This window comes from Canis aureus, chromosome 19, assembly GCF_053574225.1.
Source record: "Canis aureus isolate CA01 chromosome 19, VMU_Caureus_v.1.0, whole genome shotgun sequence".
Classification (NCBI taxonomy): domain Eukaryota; kingdom Metazoa; phylum Chordata; class Mammalia; order Carnivora; family Canidae; genus Canis; species Canis aureus.
This window is the reverse complement of record NC_135629.1, coordinates 52,495,236-52,510,551: the sequence shown is the minus strand read 5'-3', so window position 1 is coordinate 52,510,551 and position 15,316 is coordinate 52,495,236. Positions and strand designations below refer to the sequence as shown.

Sequence of the window (15,316 nt, the reverse complement as noted above, 5' to 3'; positions counted from 1 at the left end):
GGCTTCCTGCATGGAGACTGCTTCTCCCTCTGCCTGTGTCTCTGCCTCTGTGTGTGTGTGTGTGTGTGTGTGTGTGGGTGTGTGTCTCATGAATAAATAAAATCCTTAAAAAAAAAAAAGAAAACATGCTAAGTGAAAAGTTATTGGCAGAGGATTTTATGATTTCATTTACATGAAATGTTCAGACAAGGCAAATCCATAGAATCAGAAAATAATTCATGGATACACATTAAGAGAGGAGGGAAATGGGATTATGACAGCCAAAGAATTCTTCTGGAGGGACAAAAATGGTTCTAAAATTGTGCTAGTTGCCCAACTCTGAAATTTTAAAAAGCATACACACACACATTGAATATTAAAGTTTCAAATGCACAAATTGTAGGTTTTGTGAATTATAGCTCAATAAAGCTGTTCCAAAATAACACAAAAACCCCCCATGGTATAGCTGCATCATTAGAAGCATAAAAAAATGTGTCTCTGAAGCACCTAGAGCAGTAAGGTCCAATATATGTTAGCCGTCATTATATTTTTTAACACTACATACTAGAGCTATTATAATTTTTTAAAAGTTATGATATGGCATTAGTATTACTGACACATAAGAGTCTAGAAATTTATACCGGCACATATAGGAATTTATTTAATATAGATGTAATTTCACATGACCAGGTCAAAAGTTTACTGGTAAGTGGTACAACTGGCCCATCTTTTCTGGAGGAAATAAAATAATTAAAAAATAATAATAAATAAAATAAAATAAAATAAAATAAAATAAAATAAAATAATAAAAAAAATAAAATAAAATAAATAAAATAAAAAATAAAATAATTGATCCACTACTTCACAGCACATGAAGTAAACTCTATGAGGAGTAAAGATTTAAATGTCTTTATGTTTTTAACTTTTTAAAAAATGTCTTTAATGTAAGAAGCAAATTCGGTGTACACAGTTTGAAGACATTTAAAGGCAAGGCAAGAAACATTTTTAAAAAACAATTTTTGGCTACATAAATTTAGTATTTTGTACAGCCACAGATGAAATATTAATGTAGCAAAAATTATCAATTTAATAGATCCCATAAGATATATTTGATAATGCACATGAACATCTTATCTTTTTTTTTTTAAAGATTTTATTTTTATTTATTCATGATAGTCACAGAGAGAGAGAGAGAGGCAGAGACACAGGCAGAGGGAGAAGCGGGCTCCATGCACCGGGAGCCCGATGTGGGATTCGATCCCAGGTCTCCAGGATCGCGCCCTGGGCCAAAGGCAGGCGCCAAACTGCTGCGCCACCCAGGGATCCCCCTGAACATCTTATCTTAATAAAATTTCTTAAAATCCGGGTTTAGGGGCACCTGGTGGCTCAGTCAGTTGAGCATCTACCTTTGTCTCAGGTCATGATCCTAGGGTCCTGGGATCAAGCCCCACATCTGGCTCTCTGCTCAGTAGGGAGCCTGCTTCTCCCTCTCCCTCCCTCTGTTATTCCCTCCACTTGTGCCCTCTGACTCTGTCACATAAAATATTTTTAAAAAATAATATCAAATCAGGGTTTAAACACCCTTATTAATTTCACAAAAACCGTCCACTGAAAATCGCAGCAAACATGACTACTGGAGACACTTCAGATGTATTCCTGAGAAGTGAAGAATTCCTGGTCTATTAGTGCTATTTCAAAAATAAAAATACAAAGACAATTACACACTAGAAGGGGTGGCAAGGATATGTGCAGAAAACCATTAACTGAACATCCAAAGGAGTCACTTACTGGAGTTTAGCATGGCGCCCAAATAGAAGCTAGACCACTTTCAGGACTGGCGAGAATGTCAAGCACGGGAGACTCGTCTAAGGGCTCCAGGAACGAGGGGAGGAGGGGCCGCAGCCTTCCCTGCCTGCTGCGGGGTGCTCGCCCACCTGCGCGCTCGCCCTTCCAGCTTAAATACTCCGCATTCCTAACGGGCACTGGGTGTGTTCCCCATTCCAGCCACCTACCTCTCCGGCCCGCTCCATTCCTTGTATTTTTTTTAAAGATTTTATTTATTCATGAGAGACACAGACAATGGCACAGACACAGGCAGATACAATCTCCACGGTCACGCCCTGGGCCGAAGGCAGACAGACGCTCAACCGCCGAGCCACCCAGGCGGCCCGCTCCCCACCCCGCTCCATTCCAGGCCCCACCCGCGCCTGTACCAGACCAGCCCACCCACATCCACACCGAAGGAAACCAGAACTTTCCCGCCTGAGGCGGTAGGACTAGGGACGCCACCGGAAAGCGGTGCCCCGCCCCTTCCGGCCTCAGGCAGGAAGCGGAAGTGGCGTCACGCAAGCGCCAACGTCTTTTCCGTCCCTGGCGCGGTTTCGCTTCGGCTGTGGCTCTGCGCAGGCCGGCTTTGGGAAGCCAAGGGGAGGGAAAGGGAAGAAGTTGCAAGAGTTTGTTCCAGGCCTCCCGGAGCCCTGCTGGGAGACCTAGCGCGTGGGGAGCCTGCAGGCTCGGTAGGTGGCGTGTGCCGCTCTTGATCTCGGGTGGTAAGTTCCAACCCCACCTTGGGTGTGGGGATGACTCAAAACAAAAAACAACTTTAGAAAAACAGGGACGCCCGGGTGGGTCAGCAGTTAAGCATCTGCCTTCGGCTCAGGTCGTGATCCTGGAGACCCGGGATCGAGTCCCGCCTGGGGCTCCCTGCGGGGAACCTGCTTCTCCCTCTGCCTGTGTCTCTGCCTCTCTCTGTGTCTCTCATGAATAAATAAAATCTTTAAGAAAAGAAAAGAAAGAAATCCCTGGTCTGCACTGCCCTCGTGGGCTGGACGTGAATGGGGAAATGTAATGGGCGCTTTTGGGGGGTTGTATTGATGTAGTTTTTGAATGTAGGGGTGGGGTGAAGTCTGCCATGGCCAAGAAAGATTTCTTGAGAAGCGTTTGGTGCAAAATGGTGGTTTTATTAAAGCACATGAACTGGGCTGTGGACGGAAAGAGGTGCTGCAGCGGTGCTGTGAGGGGTAGCTGATGAAATACCTGGGAGCTGGGGAGGGAAGGAAAGGGAGGTGTCCAGGAGGACTTTCATAGGCTAAAGAGGACCCACAAGATACTGGAGGCTTTGCTGTTATCAGAGTAACATTTTCCCCTCTAGCAAGACATTGACATTAAGGTAGTTGGAAGTGTTCCTGGAGGAATATCACACATATCCCACCCGGGAGTGGGGGGTACCAGGAGCTTGCGGGGTGTCAGCTTCTGCTTTGTCCTCAGCTTGCCTTCTCCTCCTCCATCAGAACCACCCTTGCCTCCATGGATAAATCCCACTTGATCCATAGTATTAGACCCCTTTGATATGTTTCTAAATTTGGTTTGCTAATATTTCCTCGAGGATCTTTGTATCTGTTTGTTGGGGATAGTGGCCCCTTTTTTGGTGGTATATTTGGTTTTGGAATCAGGGTAATGCTGGCATCATAAAATAAGTGTGCAAGTGTTCTCCCCTATTTTTTGGAAGAGTTTGAGAAGGATTGGTGCTCATCTTTAAATGTTTGATAGAATTCACCAGTGAAGACTTCTGGTCCTGGACCTTTTTTAGTGAGAGGTTTTTTATTCTTGATTCTCTTTAATGGCTCTGCTCAAATTTTCTGTCTCTTCATGATGAAGTCTTAGGAGGTTGTGTTTTTAGGAATTTATCCATTTTTTTACAGGTTGCCCTGTTTCTGTTTTTGTTTTTGATCTTTATGTACAGCTGTTTCCTTAGTAGTCCCTTAGGATCCTTACGTTTCTATGATATTGTGACACCTTCTCTTTTTTATTTAATCTTATCGTTTTTGTAAATAAAGTTTTATGGGGAAACAGCTATACCATTTTATTTACTAAGATCTTTTTTTAAAAAAATGTATTTATTTATTTATTCATGAGAGACAGAGGCAGAAACACAGGCAGAAGGGAGAAGCAGGCTTCCCGCGGGAAGCCCAATGTGGGACTCGATCCCAGGACCCTGGGATCACAATCTGAGCCAAAAGCAGATGCTCAACCACTGAGCCACCTAGGTGTCCCTATTTACTAAGATCTATGGCTACTTCTACACTACTAAGGTAGAACTAATTCGAGACTTTTTGTCCAGCAAAGCAAAACATACTTCCTATTTGGTCCTTTTCAGACAGAGTTCACCAACCACTATTCTGGACCCATTACCAACTGTCAGGAGATAACAAATGGAGTAAGGAAGGAAGAAAAGTCATAAACATCAAAACACAAATAAATAACCTAACTTTACACCTCAAGAAACTTGAACAAATGAAACCCAAAAGTAGTAGAAGGAAGAAAGCAACAATGATCAGAAAGGAAATATTTCAGAGGCAAAAAAGGTAATAAAAATGATCAATAAAACTAAGAGCTGAATTTTTGAAATGATAAACAAAATAGACCTTCAGCAAAAAAGATAAAATTAAATATATAAAAGGAGGTGTCACAGTATCACAGAAATGTAAGGGTTGTGAGTTGAAGCCCCCTGTTAGGCATATGGTTTACTTAAAAAAAATATTCTGTGGAAGCATAAGGAACAAATTTCAATATTAACTGCAAGGCACTTGTTTTCAAAATATCCACCCCACCTTCTTCATGAGTGAGAATACTCAAATATATTTTTAGAAGTACAGTGCTTGGGCTTGGGGTTGTGCATTCGAGCCCCATGTTGGGCATAGTTCAGACACACACACATATAAATAATAAACAAAAATATTTATTCCTAAAAAATGCTCATTGAGACCATCTACATTGAATCACACTGGCCAGGGTAGGGGATGTAAAATAAGTCTTTCAGTTGTGGAGAGAGGATCTTGTGTCCCTCTCTCACCTGATCCTAGCCCATGAAATCTCAGGATGAAGCATGGGATGACGAATGGAGAAAAGGTGAAATTACACCTAGTAATATGAGACACCCTGTGAACACCACCCTACCAACTGGAGAGGCCCTTCTACTCAAGCTGTGCAGCAAGAAAGTGAGAATAATAGGCTCTTCTGCCCCTATATCCAGCACCACAGTCTGGCAAAATGACCCTATCATCTTTGTAGCTCAAGCAATAAGTGTCACGGTGATGAGGCCTGACTTTGTGCTTGTCATTCCATCCATGTGCTGTGAAAACAGCCTCGGTGACACAAATTCACTTTTTTTTAATAGAACGGGATGAAGGTAGGTGTTGCAGGTAGGAATGAATGAAAATTGAGAGTGGTCACTCCAACAGCCTCAATTTGGTTAATAAATTGTGTGGGTTGTATAAAAAAAAAAAATCCAAATCAAGGTTCACAATCAATCCTGAATAGGAGAAGAATCACCTGTGCACCTTTCTCTCTTGCTCTCATTCCCTTTTTTACCTGGGAAGAATGCAAGTCCCTGATCACTCTTTCTCTGGGCCATTTGTTAGATGTACCTTTGCAGTGAGGAACCTTGAAAAGATGAGATCTCTCTCATTGAGAAAACGGAGTTTTGCTTACTACTTTAAATAAAGTAGGTTCTACAAGCTCAGCATTCCTCACCTTCAGTACCCAGGGTGTATGGGGACACCCATGTGGACCCTTTGGAACTCCTGAGAGACATGGAGACAAAGGGAGCCAATTCACACATGCTGAGGCTCATGCTGCTGGGTATACCACAAGTCAGTTATGGCCTTTGTCTCTGATGTCCGTTCTCAGCTCCTCTGCCAACATCCATGAGATAGTGACAAGCTAACTTAAGACCTTGAAAGGGAATATCAAATCACACATTCAAGAATTCTGGCTATGGGAATGACATGTTAATAGAGTCATGGATTTCTGGGAGAGGGAGAACAATGGTGGCCAGGCTGTGTGTGAAGACATGAGTATCTGCAATACAGTAATGCAGTTTCTTGCCCAAGAGGTTTCCTTGTGATAAAAGCAAGAAGGGAATAGGGCCCCTACTCTCCTTATTCATGAAGTTGGTTTTGTTTTTTTTGTTTGTTTGTTTTTTTTTAAGATTTTATTTATTTACTCATGAGAGGCAGAGACACAGGCAGAGGGAGAAGCAGGCTCCCCGCAAGGAGTCTGATGCAGGACTCGATCCTCCACCCCGGGATCAGGACCTGAGCCAAAGGATGACCCTCAACTGCAGAGCCATCCAGGCATCCCAAAGTTGGTCAAATACTATAGAGTAGTTACATCAGCTTGTTTTTCCTTAATTTGTTCATCTTCCTGTACGTTTTGTGATAGTCTCCTTTTTTACATACTATATGTGGAGTTTATCTATTTGAAACCACATTTTAAAATCCTTTTCTTTCATTTGGAACATTAGTCCATAATAAAATGTAACTACTGGGGATCCCTGGGTGGCACAGCGGTTTAGCGCCTGCCTTTGGCCCAGGGCGCGATCCTGGAGACCCGGGATCGAATCCCACGTCGGGCTCCCTGCGTGGAGCCTGCTTCTCCCTCTGCCTATATCTCTGCCTCTCTCTCTCTCTCTCTCTGTGTGACTATCATGAATAAATAAATAAAATCTTTAAAAAAAATAAAAAATAAAAAAAATAAAATGTAACTACTAATAAATGGGGATTTATGGCTAGCATCTTATTTTTTTTCAGTGTTTATCTCTTCCTAACTCATAAACTAGTATATTGATTGACTCTATTCCATCAACCTTATATCTAGGCTTTATTTCCTTTTTGTTTGTTTATGTTGGACACAATGGTAAACTCTAATCATTGATTCCTTGTTTTCAGTGTAATGATATTTTGTATATTTTTCATATTTTTATTCTTGTTTTGTGAGCACTGACGCTGGGCATTCTTCACTTATTCAGAAATGGTTCTCAAGTTACTTTGTCAATCATGTTTGCTGTGATTTTGAGTGGCTTGTCTTTGTACAGTTAATAAAGATCTTTTAAAACATATATCATCAAGACTACTCATGATCATCATTAAATGTTTGGTATGCATCTATTGATATCTTTTTTGCTACATTAGTGTTTCATGTTTTATTGCACAAATCTTTATGTAGGCAAAAAAGTGTTTTCTTTTCTTTTCTTTTCTTTTTTTTTTTTAACACTTACACCCTAACAGTGCTTTCTTTACGCTGGGCACTGTTCTAAGCACTTTACTTATTTTTTTTTTAAGATTTTATTTATTTATTCATGAGAATGCACAGAGAGGAGAGAGAGAGAGGCAGAGACACAGGCAGAGGGAGAAGCAGGCTCCATGCACCGGGAGCCCGACGTGGGATTCGATCCCGGGTCCCCAGGATCGCGCCCCGGGCCAAAGGCAGGCGCCAAACCGCTGCACCACCCAGGGATCCCCTGTTTTCAAAATTATATCTGAAGGGGTGCCTGGGTGGTGAAGTCAGTTGTCTGCCCACCTCTTGGTTTCAGCTCAAATCCTGATCTCAGGATCATGAGATCAAGCCACATGTAGGGCTCAGCACTCAACACAGTCTGCTTGGGACTCTTTCTACCTCCTCCACCCTGTGTGCTCTCTCTCAAATAAATTTTAAAAAATAAAAACTGTATCTGGATTTCCCAATATGTTTTAAAAAAATCCCTTCAAACTCTCAATTATATACAAATTTTATAGTTTATTTCTTAAATATAATCCATTTAAAAACACTGAAATCATTAATCCTCATAGGATATATTTTAACATGTGGGGTAAGGTGGTGGATCCAATCACTTCTTTTCCCCAGAAAAGATGGCCAATTGATACAGTACCAATTACAAATTACTCTTGACCTACAGATTCGAAATTCCACCTTTATTAAACAATAAATCCCTGTATCAGTCTCTAGACGCTTCTGCACTAGTGTTGCATTTGCGTATGTTCATATCAGTTTTTAGTGTCATAAAAATCAGTATTTAGCGGTGAATATATAAAATTTGGTAATGTTTTCTGTGTTTACCACTGTAGGTGCTCAGCTTGGGGGTACTTCCATTGGTAATTATCATGTTTATCTAATTTTGTGATTATTGCCTCTTTGCTTTATATCTGCACATCTGAGTAATTACTCTTCCAGTTTTTACAGTGTCACATCAGTACAGTAAGTCCTGTATCTGTCAGCTTAGTTTAGGCTGCTTAATGGTATGCTGGCTGTGTCTGCAGGCAATTGGGCTTGTCACTTGTGTCTCTGTAATTGAAGGAACAAACATCTCTTTCAGACTGTATAGACTGTTTTCATGGATAAACATGGTCTCATGTTGGGTTCATGGACTGATAGGTTTTGCCTCTGGAACCATAGTCAGGTGGGGTTGAGGCCAGGTCATATGGCTGCTGCTGGGTCTGCTCTGGAGTCCATGGTACACAATCTTGTTACCAGGGCAACTGACCTTGTCTGGACCTTGGTCAGTAGAGCTGACACTAAGAAACGGGATCAGTTAAAGGTCCAAAGACAGCAGTAATATTTCTGATTGTGTGGATAGGTAGGGCTCCTAACATGTCACTTGGCAGGCATAAATGGCCCCAGATCACAACTGAGAGGGACTGGAGCCATCATAAAGCTAACTTAGGGCTTATTACATTCATGACCCAAATTCTGCAGGTGTGTCTCAGAGGGCACCAATGGACAAGTCTTCCCCTGAGTGCCTAGGTGAAAAGGATTCCTCCTATTTTGTGGATATGTCTGAAGCTGGGTTGTGGGCTGCTTCAAGATCAGCAGGGAGACCAAAGCAAGCCAGCCTGCCTCCAGGGACACAGATGGACACACCTTCTGACTTCCTTTGTGGGGATGACCACAGCTGAGAGGCTGGAGCTGGGTCACAGGATGGTTGCTCCTAGTCTGCATCTCAGAGGCCTATTATCTGAGAGGCATGAGTGGATGGGTCTTTCTGGGGCCTGGGTTGGTGCTGGTGCCAAGGCCAAATGGGGCTGTAGCCAAGTCTAGATGGGTAAATGGCTGTTTCCAGGTGTATAGCTGGGACCACAGTCAGCGAGCTGGCCATCTGGGTATAGGTCTGCCTTCTCAAAATCAGCCTCGTTTGTGGGCTCTACTGGGGTTTTGAGTTTCCGACCTGGATTTCAAAACTGCTGCAATGGCACTTTTGTTCATGGAAGGCTGCCTAATTATTGTTGCTGTGGAGGTATCCAACCTCATCTTCTCCTGTCTTGCTATTGCAGGAATTTCAGTGTATTCATCTTAAGGAAGTCCTAATTTATCATGTCACTAGATCAAAGCAAAAAGATGGCTAGGCCAGTAGTATCCAAAATGTATTTGATCACTTTTCATTCTTTGCTGCATATGGTGGCATATATATTGGGGAAGGGGAGAGAAGCAAACTAGAGAAGTGTGTCTTTGATTTATACTGGCACCAGAGCAGACCAATGAACACACCAGTACAACTGATATGAGATACTATTACCAATGAGGTGTTCTGTAGGTCCCTCAACTCACCGTTTTCAAGATTAAACTAATGTTTTATCCTCCCCCCAATTTTCTTTTTCCTCTTACTACCATCAGGGTAAAAGCTACCACCATCAACTCTAGCACCTATGGAATTGTTATCCGGTGGCTGCCAGTCAGACTGGTTTGGCCTCCTACACCATAATAGGCAATGTCTAAAATCATTTCTAGTTTTCACAACTATGTGCTAGCACCTAGTGGGTTGACATGAGGAATCTTTTGAAAGCCTACAATACATGGGACAGCCCTTACAACAAATCATTAAACATCAAAACATCAATATCAACATTTTGAGATCCTGGTCTACACTGTCGAGGGCTAATATTAAAATATTTCTCTAGGGGCACCTGGGTTGCTCAGCTGGTTAAGCGTCTACATTTGGCTCAGGTCATGGTGCTGGTGTGCTGGGATCCAGCCCTGCATTGGGCTCCCTTCTCAGCAGGAACCCTGCTTCTCCCTCTGCTGCTCCCCCTGCTTGTGCTCTCTTGCTCTAATAAGTAAAGTCTTAAATTTTTTTTCCTGAAAATTTTCAGTTGTCCATTACATTATGGAATTAAAGATATCAGGAAGAAATTTCTTTCCATTTTGTCACTTTTTTATTGTTTAAATGCATAAAAAGGAATCACCATTTTAAACAAGTGAACAATTCTATTCAGCTGACACCAAGTACATTGGTTTTTGTGCAACCGTTAACCACTATCCATCTCCAAATGCTTTCACATTTCCAAATGGATACTCTATCCATTCAACATCCATTTATCATTCCTTTCCCTCCACCAGCTGCCAATCATGCACTGAGAAAAGTAGGTTCCACCTGGGTCTTGTTAGCAATAATGGAAAATAAAGACGCAATGAAACAAAGATAATAAGGGGGGACGCCTGGGTAGCTCAGCAGTTGAATATAAGCCTTTGGCTCAGGGTGTGATTCCAGGGTCTGGGGATCAAGTCCCATTTTGGGTTCCCTGCGGGCAGCCTACTTCTCCATCTGACTATGTCTTTGCCTCTCTCTCTGTCTCTCATGGAATTAATAAAGTATTTTTTAAAAGGTAAGGGAAAAGGAAGAATGAAAGAGGACAGAAAGCAAAGAAGGAGGCAATATGTCAGACTTATCCTATGCAATATACCACATAAAAACACCTAAGCACAGCACCACTCAAATCTAGAGTCCTACACTGGAAGTTCAAAATCACATCACCGTTTCCAGGGTAGAATCCACTGCAAACACAAACTTTTTGTGGAAAATGAGGTAAATAAGAAAAATCTCTATGAAATGTCCTAATTCCATAAAATTATACATGTAAAACAGCACAATTTTGATAATGGCAAGCACTTCGATTACAACTGTAGTATCCTTTTCATCCCACTTCTTTATGTGAAAAATAACCAAGTAAATGAATGTGAATATTGACATTTGAAAGGATGATTTTTGAGAAATCCATGTCAGCATCTGATTTGAGTGCTTCCCATCTAATGTTGGTCATCTCAGGAATGCCTATGGGAAGTGCAACCAAAGGCAGAAATTTGGTGCTATAATTAGGGAAGAAAGGCAACAAAGGAGTTACTGAAGAGGCTGTTGAGAAACAAACACAAAGACAAATACAAGCAAGTCACAGGTTCTTTGGAAATAAAGGAAAAGAAATATATCTATTACAAGAGGAGAATAACCATAAACTTAAATGCACAACGTTTGCATTTGGGACTCACAATGTCCTCTTGGTTCTAAGGCCAGTGGCCCATCACAGCTCCTCTCCTAGGTGAAAAAGCCTTTCCAGGAGGCTCATTACATCCTTGTTGCTCAGGCTGTAGATGGAGTTCAGCATGGGTGTGATCACAGTGCACACCCCTGAGGTAATCAAGCTTCTCTGGTTAGAATGTACCAAGAAAACTGAGCTGGACTGCCAGGCTTCTCCCATAGGAAAAGATCACAGAGCAGTAAGACCTACAGGTGGAAAATGGTTTATATTTTCCCATGAAGAAGACATTCTTATTTAGGAGGAGACAATCCAAGTATGAAAAGAGGAGCTCAGTGAGATCAGCTAACGTTATCAGCACAATAACAATGATGAGGGTATCAGATTGCTGGAATTACAACTTATGGGTTTTGAGATATCAATACTTAAGGCCAGTCAGTGTATTATACATTCCAACACACACCAAGCAGTTAAGACTACAGCCATATTCAAAAGAATCCCTTCCATATCCCAGTCTCCAAACACAAGAGTGTATCTGGGTCACTTCTTTTTAAGTAGGCTCCACACCCAGAGCCCAATCCAGGGCTTGAACTCAAGACCCTAAGATCAAGAACTGAGCTGACGTCAACAGCTGGACATTTAACTGACTGAAACACCCAGGTACCCCATATCCAGGTGACATCTGATCAGGATTTATCATTAAATTTGATTTGAAGTGTACTCTACTGATTTAAGCCAGAAGGAAGGTGACATTAAACTGCTGCAGCCTACAAGGCCACCCATGACATAACTAAAGGCTGCTCAAGTGTTACAAGTACATAAATGTGTTAACTCAAAACTGAAACAAGGTTCTGATGGATTCTGTGTCTCTATCAGTGGTGGCATAAAGTATATCAGAATATCAGGATCTGTCCTAGCCACAAGGTTTCCTATCTCATAGCATGTGAAGGGATGTGAAACTAACCACCATGTCACATGCTAGGTGCAGCTGTTTCTGAACACAGGCAAAGAATAGAATTGCTTTCCCAGGATATGGTGATTTAAGAACAAGAGAATATTCTCTGTTCCCAATCTCTCCACACACTGTCTGAGGTTAAAAATATTTTCTAACCTAGTACTGAGTATGTCGCTCTCTTTCCAGAGTTATGAGATCAGGGTATAACCTCACTGTTTCTAAAGTCTTTCCTGACCCAGAAAGATCAGGTGTGAGAGAAACATTTCAGGAAATCTAGACACATATCCTCCACCTTTGCCAGCATGAGGCACTGCAGATGGACTCTGAACAATGAACTAAATTCAACTGCTCACCATCTTCACAATATTAGACAAGGTCAGTATACACTAGAGGATCCCAGTGGCTTGTATAACATTAAGTCTAACGGTGATAGTCCCACATGGGGCAAGGCTGCAAACCAGGTATAGAAACTAGACTGGACTAGCATTGCTATGAGGGGCAGAGAGCCAGACCATTCTCAAAAATGCTCTGGGCAGAGTGGCACATGTTCAAAAAACATCTATGAAGCTACCCTGTAAGTTGAGTTCCATACATCTTCAACTGTGCTCCTCCAGCATGGTTTGTAGGAGACTGATTGCTTTCCCACATCATTTAACTTCATAGACATCTAATTAAGGAGCTCTTTCATGTATTCAATGGGACACCTGTAGACCTGTCCATAGTCCTCATATTCAAGTTTTCCCTCCAATGTCGCTTTTTATGTTTTTGAAATACACTGGAATAACACTTTGTCATGCTTATTATGTACATAAATCCTCAATTTATTGTGCTTAGTGTTTAGGTGTTTAGTCATGGCCATGACTGAAGTTTTCCTCACATTCCTTACAATTCAAAGGGTTGCTCTCTGGTATCAATTTTTACATGTTGAGTTTGGCTTGATTAGATAGTGAAGGCTTTCCCCCAGGCTTTATCTCCAGTGTGACTTCAAATGTGTAAATACTGAAGGTTTTCCCATATTCTGTACAAAGGGTTTCTCTTTACTTTGAATTTGTATGTTTTTGAAGGTTGGAAAACCAAGTGAAGCCTTTCTCACATTCCTTACATTAATATGGTTTCTCTCCAGTATTAATTCTTAAATGTCACATCAGGATGAGAGCACTAGTGAAAGCTTTGTCACAGTACTTACTTTCACAGGGTTACTCTCTAGAGTGATTTCTCAAATGGCTATTAAAATATAAGAAAGTCCTAAAGGCTTCCCCACATTCACCACATCGAAAGGGTTTCTCTGCAGTATGGGGTCTCAGATGTTCATTAAGATATGAGGAATTACTGAAGGCTTTCTCACAGTCACCACATTCATAGGGCTTCTCTCCACTGTGTGTTCGGAGATGTTTTTTAAGGACTGAGGGCCAAACAAAAGCTTTGCCACATTCTTTACATTGATAGGGTTTCTCTCCTGTGTGAATTCTCAAATGTACACTAAGTCGTGAAGAATTAGTGAAGGCTTTCCCACACTCCTTACATTTATAGGGTTTCTCTCCAGTGTGAATTCTTAAGTGTTCATTAAGAATTGAGGAACTACTGAGGGCTTTCCCACATTCCTGGCATTTATAGGGCTTCTCACCACTGTGAGTCTGAACATGTTTACGGAGGACTGACAGCCAAGCGAAGTGTTTCCCACACTCCTTACATTTATAGGGCTTCTCTCCAGTATGAATTCTCAAATGTTCATTAAGAACTGAGGAACGACTCACGGCTTTCCCACATTCCTGACATTTATAGGGCTTCTCGCCACTGTGAGTTCGAACATGTTTACGAAGCAATGAGGGCCACTGGAAGTGTTTCCCACATTCTTTACATCGATAGGGTTTCTCTCCAGTGTGAATTCTCAAATGCACATAAAGGCGTGAGGATGTAATGAAGGCTTTCCCACATTCACTACATTCAAAAGGTTTTCTTCCAGCGTGAAGTCGAATGATATGATTATTGAGGCACTTGGAATCTGCATAAGACTTCCCACATTGTTTACATTCATGGAGTTCTTGAGCAGTATGTGTCTGCACATGCTCAGTACGGCCTGCAGGGAAAACTGAAGCTTTTAGAAACTGCCTCCATTCATTGAGGTCTCTTCCATTGTGAGTTCTCACATGTGTCTGAAAGCGTGAATGACTAATGAACGTTTTCCCACAGTCCCTGCATTCAAAAGTCTTCTTTGCCATACTAGTTCTCTCATACGCTGTATGTGGAGTCAGGCTGAAAACTTTATCACGCTGATTAAACTCAGAAGGCTTCTCTCTAGTAGAGTTTTTCTTTTGTGGGTTAAGGAAGCCATTGCGGTACTGATTATGCTCAAAAGTGTTCCCTCTATTTTGAGTTCTCACATGTGTCTTAAGGTTTAAATGTTTACTCAAGACTTTTCTACCTTGTTCACAGTCAGAGAGTTCTGCTCCATGGTGGGTCTTTTCCTGTTAATAAAAGGATGAAAGTTGAGGATTTTCAGACTGATTATAAAATTCAACCTTATAATGCAAGAAATAGGATGATGATGACTCTTACCAGTTTTATTACATAAATATAGTTCCTGCTGATTTCTTTCAAATTGAATCAGGGAACTCTTCTGCTAAAAACTGATGCCATCTATGCTACTCTTATCATTCCATTGAAATTTCATGAAAATGTGTAAAGACTCAATAATGAGTTATATATCTGGGAATATTTACTTGTAGTATCTAGGAAGCAACAATTTTCACGATAGATTTGGATTATAAATCCCAAATCATCATATGCAGAGTATCTCTGAATTACTTTGTCTATGGTGAATGCCACTGGTCTCAAATGTCTCACACTTGCACTGAATTTTATAACAGGACCACCAATCTTTTTTGAATGTGGAATATAAAAAATATCACTAATCAATCTTACTTTTTGTATTTCAATGGCTGTTTTTCCTCCAAAAAAATCCTGGCGAGATGCTGATTCTTTAGTTTGAGGTCGCATTTCCCATTCTGAAATAAAACAAAAACACAAATTCAAACATCTGCAGAAAGAAATCACAGGCTTAACAATTTTAAACCAAGACTTAGCTTTCTTTTATTTTCACATTGAAAAATGGTGAAATGACAATAAAGAAAAAAGATTTCATCAGTTTGTTTATGGGAAAAATATGACAATAAATGTGTAGGGACAGATTTCCATGGCTTACTAAAAAATAATTTTCTAAAAATCAAATATGATGTCAAATGATAAAATATTATCAAGATAACATTATCAAGTAGACATGTGAAAAATATGTGGACAAGGA

At 41.0% G+C, this 15,316-nt stretch overlaps 1 protein-coding gene and 1 long non-coding RNA gene across 6 annotated transcripts in view; both read right to left on the bottom strand.

The window, feature by feature from the left end:
- LOC144290633 (uncharacterized) overlaps positions 1–2,072 on the bottom strand; it is a 37,623-nt gene extending 35,551 nt beyond the window's left edge. For both annotated transcript variants that reach the window (XR_013358223.1, XR_013358222.1), the window contains exon 1: positions 1,768–2,072. This is a non-coding gene — a long non-coding RNA (uncharacterized LOC144290633). The remainder of the gene's footprint in view (positions 1–1,767) is intronic.
- A 7,870-nt stretch (positions 2,073–9,942) lies between these two features.
- The window catches only part of LOC144290623 (zinc finger protein 426-like), a 17,541-nt gene continuing 12,167 nt past the window's right edge, over positions 9,943–15,316 (bottom strand). For all 4 annotated transcript variants that reach the window (XM_077860033.1, XM_077860031.1, XM_077860034.1 and 1 more), the window contains exons 6-7: positions 14,938–15,020; positions 9,943–14,480 (exon numbers count right to left, since the gene is read on the bottom strand). In XM_077860033.1, the coding sequence (XP_077716159.1) occupies positions 13,212–14,480; positions 14,938–15,020 (1,352 nt within the window). In that variant the 3' untranslated portion in view covers positions 9,943–13,211. The remainder of the gene's footprint in view (positions 14,481–14,937; positions 15,021–15,316) is intronic.